Consider the following 9,722-nt stretch of genomic DNA (forward strand, 5'->3'; position numbering starts at 1 on the left):
ACATATAAAAAGATAAAAACTCTTGGGGATGAAGAAAAACCTAATACAACTAAAACAGAGGGAAATGATTTTAATTCAGACATGCTACAATCTCGCTGCCCGCCTGCGTCGGGGACCACTCTCAATACGGCCCCACCCTGTGTTAAACTGGCCACCCGATTTTACCATTATACTTTTTTTATCATTTTTTTATTACTTTACTTTTTATATCATTTTCTTAACAAAAGAAAACAAAAAAAGAAAAAAACCTTCCTGAAAAGGTTCCTCTTGAGGGGGACCCCTTACCAATTATTTTTAAACGGCTCTTTTAAGTCTTGTTTTGTCTCTCCCCTGTGCCAGTGCCCACCGCAACATCCAATGGGATGTTGCGTTTTTATCTTCACCTAACCCTAACCCTTACCATAACCCCTAAACTTTATGCCTAACCCCAACCAATTGTAACCCTTACTTACCTCCTTTATACTCACCTGGGATCCTGTGGGAAAGAACAAAACCTGTGGAAGAGAGAAAAGAGAAAAATTAATAACAACAAAAGAACACAATTATTATGGACATGTCCAACCCCCACCCCTGTAACCCTACTCACCTTTTCTTTCTTTTTTTTCCTTTCACTTACCTGAGACCGGCTGGGAGATGGAACCTAGAAAAAGAAGAAAAGAAATGTTAATAAAACAGTTATTACTATATATATCTCTGTTAGCATCATTGTATGAATATTATAACCTATGCATACTCTATATAATCCCATACTCACCTATATATTGATATATATCTTGTAATAATAAATAAACAAACAATGGAATGTATTTTCATGTATATAATATGTGTATATATATGTATATATATATATATATCACCTTAATGTATTTTTACACTTACCGTTTTTGTGTGTGGGGGGGATGGGGCTGGCCCATCCTTTGGGGGACTGAGATGGAGTGTGCATGATCCCGCCGGCCCCTGCGGGGCCGACGGGATCTAAAAATCTTTTGTCCTTACCCTAACCCTATACGTGATTATTTCTTGTTTTGAATCTTCTCTGAACTATACATCATGTGGCTGGCCATAACTGAAAGCATAGGCTAATCAAATCTTTTTTTAATCAAGTTGGGGGATAAAGAAAGAAGTGTTATTTTGTCTGTGAGAACAAAGACTCTGCCCACGTCCAGTCAAACCTTGGGAAGAGAAATCACTACAGAGAAATTTTAAGGCCTAAGCTGCTCTGGACATATTGGGAACTTCTCGTTTAAACCAGCGACAATCTCAAGGTAAGTAAACAATACTAATTTCGTTGAATCCTGCATGGAAAATAATTTTACAGAGACTAGTGTAGCCTGCTTGTTATTCAGATAATTAGACATTTAGGCCTATGTTTTTTTTATTTTTTTTAATTAGAAAAAATTCAAAATACAATCTGTACACAGATAATATGTGGGAAAGAGAAGAAAAAAAACAAAAAAATACAAAAAAAAATTAAAACATACAATGAACAATGTCGCAATTGGTTTTACAACGAAATCAAGCCAAGGGGGTTACATTTTTTTTATTTAGGCCTATGTTTTCTGGAGATCAGACGACTCAGCATGTCGTGCCTTGCGTGGTGCTGTGACGTCACAGGCAAAGCCTCGCGCAACAGGTGCTTCACTTGCTTGCACGCAGATTCTTGTCGTCTCTGGTCAGTGACTGTTTGCCCCTCAGAGTGAAACTTTCCTGTCGGATATCCAACCTAAACACTGTTGTCAAAAGTTAGAAGGTAATCTATACCGAAGAATCACCCTCCCTTTCTGTTCATTCAGAGTTAAAGATAGCTGAAGAGCGGTCGTTTAATATTTTACTCGACGTCAACTTCATGTTACCAGACAGTTTGGTTAGCCAAGCTAGCTAATCAAGTATACCAGCAGAGCTGAATTAATACAGCTGAAGCATACTCAACCGTCAGGTTAAGTACAAAGCAGTTTATTGTCAAGAAACGGTGTGTTTTCATGTTGTAAATTGTTCTATGAGCGATTACTGTTATCCTTGTGCTGCTGCAGTTTCAAGCAGCTAACAGAGCTTTAGCAGCTAAGCTCTCCGCGCCCTTTTCCCAATTCCATTTTGCCGTAGTGGTGCAAATTGAACACCATTGAATCATACTCAATCGTCGGTTAAGTCAAAGTCCAATGTTGTGAAATGATACATCGTGTCTTGATTTTATTTTACACTCGTTGATGGCCAGACAACTATGAAAGTTGGTGCATTTGCTTACTGTTGGCAGATAAGAGTTTTTTTTTTTTTGCCTGTTTCAAGCTCCCCTTGCCATGATTCGTTTGTCGTTTTTGCGGGAGAACATTGCAAACGTTGAGGGGTTATGTGTTGCACTTAGGATTCACAGAAGCGAGCCACACTGTGTTCATGTTGTGAAACGATACATCGTGTCTTAATTTTATTTTACACTCGTTGATAGACAGCTATCAATGTTGGTGTATTTTTTTTTTGCTTTTGACTGTTGGCAGATAAGAATTGTTTCGCCTGTTTCAAGCTCCCTTTGCCATGATTCGTTGTCGTTTTTGCGGGAGAACCTTGCAAACGTTGATGGGTTAAGTGTTGCATTGTAGGATTCACAGAAACGAACCACGCTGTGTTTTCAGGTGTGAGAGTACTAGTTGCAGGCAGACATTTTGCACATATGCATCATTTAAGTCTCACTTCTATAGGAAGCACAATGCCACAACATCGTCTGTTTATGCCAACACAGCCATTGTGTCTAATTTTGTGTGCGCTGTGTCACTTTGCTCAGACCGATTTCAGACTGTGCAGGAACTTCTTGTACACTTAAAAAAACATTTAGTGGAGGGAAGATCTGTTAAGTGTCCAGTGGCAGGTTGTCCAAACACATTTACTGTGAGGTCATCATTTGCAGTGCACTTGTCTAGGAAACATCCAGACTGCTCAGTGAATAACATAAATGATCTTTACAGAGAAATCACACCGTAGTCCTCTGCCACGGCTTGTGAAGAGGTTTCGCAGACGGATGAGATGGATGAGGCAGCAGATCTATCAGTAAGTACTGAACCGACACAGGTTTTTGATGAAATCTTTCTTAGGAGTGTTTGCCTGTTCTGTTTAAAACTACAAGGTCAACTGCTGCTTCCAGATTCAACAATACAAATAATTGTTGAAGAGATGCAAAATCTACATGAATTAGGACTTGATTACACTTTGAGCAAATTACACTCTGTCATGAAAGATGAGTTAAATCTTACTGATGATGTGATGGGGAAAGTCTCTGATTGTATTAAGGATTCTGATCTGTTCTCCTCATCTCATAAAGGCCCACTGAGAACAGCCTACACGAGAGCTCAGGCATTCAAACGGATGTTCAAATATGTAGAGCCCAAAGTAGTAAGATTAGGATATGATGATGATATGAGACAAAGAAATGCTTATTACATACCTGTAAAGCAAACAGTGACTAACTTACTAGAATCACAATTTTGGAAACATTCTGTGTTGCAACAGACTACTGAAACAGATGCACGTGTCCTTGGTGACACTTGTGATGGACAGGCCTTCAAGTCCAATCCGTTCTTCATTGCAAACCCAGGAGGCCTGCAGCTTATTTTGTACCAAGATGCATTTGAAGTAGTCAATCCTCTCGGCTCAGCAAAAAAAAAAGCACAAAGTTCTCGCTGTTTATCTTTCTGTTGCGAATTTGCCAGTTCATGTGCGATCCAACACAGATCACATGTCCCTAGTCTTGTTGTGTGGAGAAAATGATCTAAAAAAGTTTGGATGTGCCAAAGTATTTGCTGACCTGATCTCGGATTTGTCAGATTTAGCAGAAAATGGAGTGACTGTAGGAGGGGAAACTGTCCTTGTACTGTCTTTGTACTGTATAGCTGGGGATAATTTAGGGTCACATGGCATTGGAGGGTTTAACGAAAATTTCACGTCTTGTTATTTTGCAGGTACTGTGAGGTAACCAGAGACGAATTTAAGAAAGAACCCAATCTTTGCGGCCAGCAAAGAACTGCTGATTCCTATGACGCTGCTGTCGCCGCTCTGTCTGAGGAGAACAGAGACGTCAAAGGAATAAAAGTGAGGTCAGTTTTCAATGATGTGCCAAACTTTCATATATGCCAACCCGGGCTCCCACCATGTTTAGGCCATGACATTTTTGAGGGCGTGTTGTCCTATGACCTTGGTCTGTATTGAATTATTTCATCAAGACCAAGAAGTGGTTCACATATACCCTTTTGAACAGGCGAATCATACAATTCCAGTTCAAAGGTTCAGATGCTCTCTCCAAGCCTTGCACTGTCCAGTCTGGTGCACTCAAACTCTCTGGTAACGCGATCCAGAATTGGAATTTTTTGAGGTTGTTACCTGTTCTAATTGGCGACAAGGTGCAAAATGCTGATGATGACGTGTGGCAGTTGACTCTCCTGCTCAAAGATATTGTTGATCTAGTTTGTGCGCAAAAGATTTCAGTGTCACAGATAGCTTACCTTGAAATCATAGTTCAGGAATATCTGGATTCAAGGACATGTTTGTTTCCTCATAGTACTCTCAAACCGAAACACCATTACATGAGACATTATCCCTCACTAATCCTGAAATTTGGCCCCCTTATTCGACTGTGGACGATGCATTTTGAAAGCAAACATAGCTATTTCAAGTGATGTGCCAGACATTTGAAAAACTTCAAGAACATTTGCCTCACTCTTTCTGAGAGGCATCAGATGTTCCAGGCATATGTCTCGGCAGGACCAGGATCTAGTGAGGTACTACAAATTAAAAATGGTTGCGCTTTTATTCCCAACCTTTACAGTGAAGCTGTCATTCATGCTGCTTCTGAGTTTGGATTTTCAGAAAGGGATACTGTTGTCTCAACAGAAATTCAGTACAGAGGTACAACCTACAAGAAAGGGGATTTTTTGGTCTTAAACGAGTCTCTGGAATTTGGGAAGATTATCATAATTCTAACTAAGGATGATGCTGTGTATGTTCTTATGGACTTGCACAAATCCGTCTTCCTTCCCAAATACCATCTGTATGCCATTAGACCGCAAAGTACAGCAATGAAGTGTGTGAACATACAGGCCTTGCTAGATTTTTACCCACTGACTTCATACACCATCGATGCACACAGAGTCATCCCACTGAAACACAGCGTTTTGTCCATGTGATTTTTGCAATGTTTGAATGATGAGTTTTATGTAGTTCTATTTTTTGATTTTCAATGTCTGTAGTCATATTGGGCACAACTTTAACTTCAATATGAATAGTAAATGTAGTAAATCAGTAAATCGGCTACATTTTGTAAATATTTACTTATGCATCTTAAATGAAATTTGTACAGATGTCCAAATCATTTCTACATTCTGCCATCACGGAGGCCTTGCCTGACCTGCCAGATGCTACAAGGGAGATCTTGGAGGAAACTCTCCAATCTCTGGGGGTAGAGACCCCTGATGACTTCCAGTTTTTGAAAGAAGATGATTTGTTGTCAGCCCTGAGGCCCATACAAGCCAGGAAGCTGGTTGCTGCATGGAGTCTGAAATGTAAGTTTAACGTCATTGTTCAGCATCCTGACTGCTTGGTGGTTTTATGATGTGATCTGTTCTCAACATTGTTATGAAGTTCAATTAAAATGTAAAACCATTCATGTTATGTCTGTTTCGTGTATGTGCATTTGTAAAGGTCTGGCCCAAGAAAGTGGTTGCCTTACTGCCTCACCAGGACCTTCCCAATCCATGATGTCTCTGTCGCCAACGTCATCGTCGTCCAGCAGCTGTCAGAGCCCAAGTGGCAGTTTTCCAGAGTCATTCACAATACCATGGGGACAGTTCCCAGAGGCGTTGACACAGGCTTTGGAGAGGGAAAGGCGTCCAAATCCAAGTCTGAGGAAAGAGATGGTCAGAATTGTGGTCCGTGAAATGATGAAAGTAACCACGTCTTTAAGCAAGAAGAATGCTGCTGATGTGGCTAAGAAATTGGTGGCTAAATACCCCAAGTCCCTTCAAGATGTGATTGAGGGCGACGTAATTGGCACAGGGTATGGCTCCCTCGTGAAACAAATTCAAAATCGGATCGAAAATGTGAAAAGACCTACAACACCAAAAATTAAAAAAAGAAAATCACATGACTCTGACACTGACGAAGTCCCACCTGAAAAACGTGCAGCGATTCAAGACACCTATGGGTGCATCCGTTGGCATGTGAAGTTTATGCCCCTTGGGGAAACGGCCGAAACCCAGCAGGAGAAGAAAGATGAGCTTAAAAATCTGTTCAGCCAGAATCAACAAAGCCCAGGTCCTTTGAAAATGCTGATGAAGTCCACATTCTACAGCCAGCGAAAAGACGTGAACCAAGGGAAAGACATGAAGTACCTCCAGGAAAACTGGCCATATTGGTTTCATGAAATTGGCATGAATGTTCACTTCAACGAGCTCACTGGAGTTGACCTGAAGGAAACCTTCTTGAAAAATGTGGAACAGAAGGGGGAACGGCTCTTGCACTTCATGAAGACAGTTGCTGTCAACAAATCCAAAAGATTCTACCAAGCTGCAACAAAGCTACAGATTATGATGGGAGAACAGGCAGTCAGCACACAGGTCACAGAGATGGTGCTGCTTCTTCTGGCTTATTTTGACGAGAGAGATGATGTGATGTTCCATTACGTGGAGGACACTTGCCTGGCTGGAGAAGTGGTCATGGACCGAGTTCCCTTGACTCCAACGATTGTTGTATGTGGTAAGTTAACCTTACTTACCTGAGTTGAAGAGTAAAGCCTGACACATACCGTGGATGTTGACTATAATGAATTCACCCCTTTTTTTTCTGATGGTGTGGGTTTCTTGGTACGTACTTGTTTTCACCCTTGATACATGAGTTAGTGACTGACGTGAAAATGTAAACTTAATTTCTGGATTATTTTAATTTTCTTTCTTTTTTTCTTTTAAGGACAATCCTGCTTTTCTTCCAGAAGGATGATGCTGTGTGTGGATCACGTCATCGTCAACGAGAACATCTCTTCCTTCATCTCCTCCTTGTGCATGATGTTTGGCTCGTATTACTGCTTCAACATCCATTACCCAACTGCACTTGCATCAACCCTGGAGTTTCTACAGAGGTAAGTTTTTTTTTTTTTAAATTTATTTATTTAATTTAACCATTGTTATGCTCTATTTATTGAGTCATTTCGCTGAGTTTTTATCCAAAGCAATATGCATATAAATACCTACAGGGCCTATGCTGCCCTCGCACTGTGTTCCTATCTTGAAGAACTAGACAGGTAGCTAACAGTAGAATGATTGCATGTTTGGAAGTGCTTTTATCCTTTTCTTATTCAGTACATTCACTCTCTACAACTGCAAGAAAATAAGAAACGTGCATACATTTGACGTACTAAATTAATCACCCACAACATAAATCCACATCACAATCATGGCCCCGTGTTGAAATCTATTTCTTTCTTGTGAATGAACTGGTAAAGTTGCCACTTTCTGTAGCCTAGTCAGTTGTGTCTCACCTTGGCTATAGCCTACGTTATCATTTTCATCTTCTGAGAGAGTAAAACCATCAGAGCGAAGAGCAGCACCACTAATGTCTCCATATACTCCATGTTTGTTTACCGGCCACTTCTTTTCTCGCCACCCACGTCTGAGTAGCGGGTTAGTAATGGAAACGCAGGCTGACTCGAGACCACAACTCAGTTCGAGTTAAAACTTTGAATAGAAGGCAGAATGGGGCCAATCTCCCCCAGGCAGATTACTAACCAACCCATTAATGTATGGTTTGAATGGTATTATTGACTTTTCTTAAATAGTAGAGACCCAAATTTCTACCTGATTTTCCTTGTGATACAGTAGAAATGTGTAACATGTTTTGAACTTGTATAGGGGAAGCCAATTATATCACTCAAACCATACATATTCTGCTTCAGTCCTCTACTGTGGATGTGCAAAGACAGAGCTCATGAAGAGTTATGTTCCTGTAATTTGCAATTTATGGAAATGGAAATGCATTATCTACCTCGAACATGTCATGCGAAATGTTAACGTTCTGATTCATGTTGAGCAAAAAAAAAAAAAAGAAAAGAAAAGAAAAAAGACAGTGTCTCTGGAGGCCCCTTTGCTCCCTGCCTACCAATAAAGTATTAATTAAAGGAAAACTGTAACCTCACACTTATCCTTTCCTTTGTTGTTGTGGAGGCAGTTGTATCATGTATTTGTGTTTGTTTATTATATACATGTGTTTCCTCTGTCTTCTCTGTATTCCTACATGTTTCTTCTCTATAAATCCAGAGAGGGGGACCAAAGTGGAGCGAACCAGTGCTACGCGATTGCATGTTAATGCCAGAGTCCTGACGTTGATTCAGGACCTCTCAGACCACGAATGGCGATCCATTTAAAAAGGTACTAGTGCTAGTGCAACTACGTTCTTTGATTATTGACTGACTTTACAAATGAAATTAATGGGAGAGACAGTGGGAACAGTAACTGTACTGTACTGTTGCTATTGTCCTACTCATTGTCTCGGGACAGTGCCAATTGTCCAGAGACGGCAACGCACTCTACCACGATGCTACGCATTATCCCGAGACAATCAGGCACTGCCCCCGTCCTGAGACAGCCAGGTATTGTCCCCGGGGCAACCAGGTCCTGTCCAGGGGAGCGATGCACTGTCCTAAGAGAGTTGGGCACAGTGCCTGACTGTCCCAGGACAGACAGTGCTGGCTGTCTCAGGACAGTGCCTAGTGTCCAGACAGTTCATACTGCAGCAATAGTACAGCAGTTATTGTTTCCACTGCTACTGATTAATTGAGATTATTGTGTGTGTGTGTGTGTGTGTCTTTTTTCCCTAGGTGTCCTTTGAGTGACCACAGCAGTGGATGTTTCCCTAGATGTTCTTCAGGGTGTTGTTCTAGATGTTCCAGCCCATGATTGGTGAGCCATTTAAAAAGGTAGGCATGTGATACTGCTACTGCTACTGTTGTCTTTGATTATTGACTAACTTAACAAATGAAACTAATGGAGATCCTGTTTGTGTTTCTTTCTCTTCTCTATTCCTTAGGTGTCCTTTGAGTGACCACAGCAGTGGATGTTTCCCTAGATGTTCTTCAGGGTGTTGTTCTAGATGTTCCAGCCCATGATTGGCAAGCCATTTAAAAAGGTGGGCGTGTGATACTGCTACTGTTGCCTTTGATTATTGACTGACTTAACAAATGAAACTAATGGAGATCCTGTTTGTGTTTCTTTCTCTTCTCTATTCCCTAGGTGTCCTTTGAGTGACCACAGCAGTGGATGTTTCCCTAGATGTTCTTCAGGGTGTTGTTCTAGATGTTCCAGCCCATGATTGGCGAGCCATTTAAAAAGGTGGGCGTGTGATACTGCTACTGTCATCTTTGATTATGGACTGACTTAACAAATAAAACTAATGAATATTCTGTATGTGCTTCTTCTTCAAAATACGGGGGTCCTAGTTCAACTGAGGCAAGACTTCTAACTTCTAGATGTTCCCATCCATGATTGGCGAGCCATTATTAAAGGTGGGTGTGATAGTGTTACTGCTACTGTTGTCTTTGATTATTGACTAACTTAACAAATGAAACTAAGGGAGATCCTGTATGTGCTTCTTTCTCTTCTCTATTCCCTTAGGTGTTCCTTTGAGTGACCACAGCATTCATATCTCCACTGTTTTCAAAAATAAACTTGCATTCTTTAGAATGATTCATTGACTAA

General features: G+C 40.8%; 1 protein-coding gene across 1 annotated transcript; it reads left to right on the forward strand.

Annotated features, from left to right (window-relative positions):
- Positions 1–6,247: 6,247 nt before the first annotated feature.
- On the forward strand, positions 6,248–9,352 carry LOC143317744 (uncharacterized). The gene is made up of 6 exons (XM_076725753.1): positions 6,248–6,732; positions 6,943–7,111; positions 8,286–8,396; positions 8,846–8,944; positions 9,055–9,153; positions 9,258–9,352. The coding sequence occupies exons 1-3, from the start codon at positions 6,303–6,305 to the stop codon at positions 8,332–8,334; spliced, it is 648 nt and encodes a 215-aa protein (XP_076581868.1). The 5' UTR covers positions 6,248–6,302; the 3' UTR covers positions 8,335–8,396; positions 8,846–8,944; positions 9,055–9,153; positions 9,258–9,352.
- The last annotated feature ends 370 nt before the right edge of the window (positions 9,353–9,722 follow it).

Source organism: Chaetodon auriga, unplaced genomic scaffold (assembly GCF_051107435.1).
Source record: "Chaetodon auriga isolate fChaAug3 unplaced genomic scaffold, fChaAug3.hap1 Scaffold_225, whole genome shotgun sequence".
Classification (NCBI taxonomy): domain Eukaryota; kingdom Metazoa; phylum Chordata; class Actinopteri; order Chaetodontiformes; family Chaetodontidae; genus Chaetodon; species Chaetodon auriga.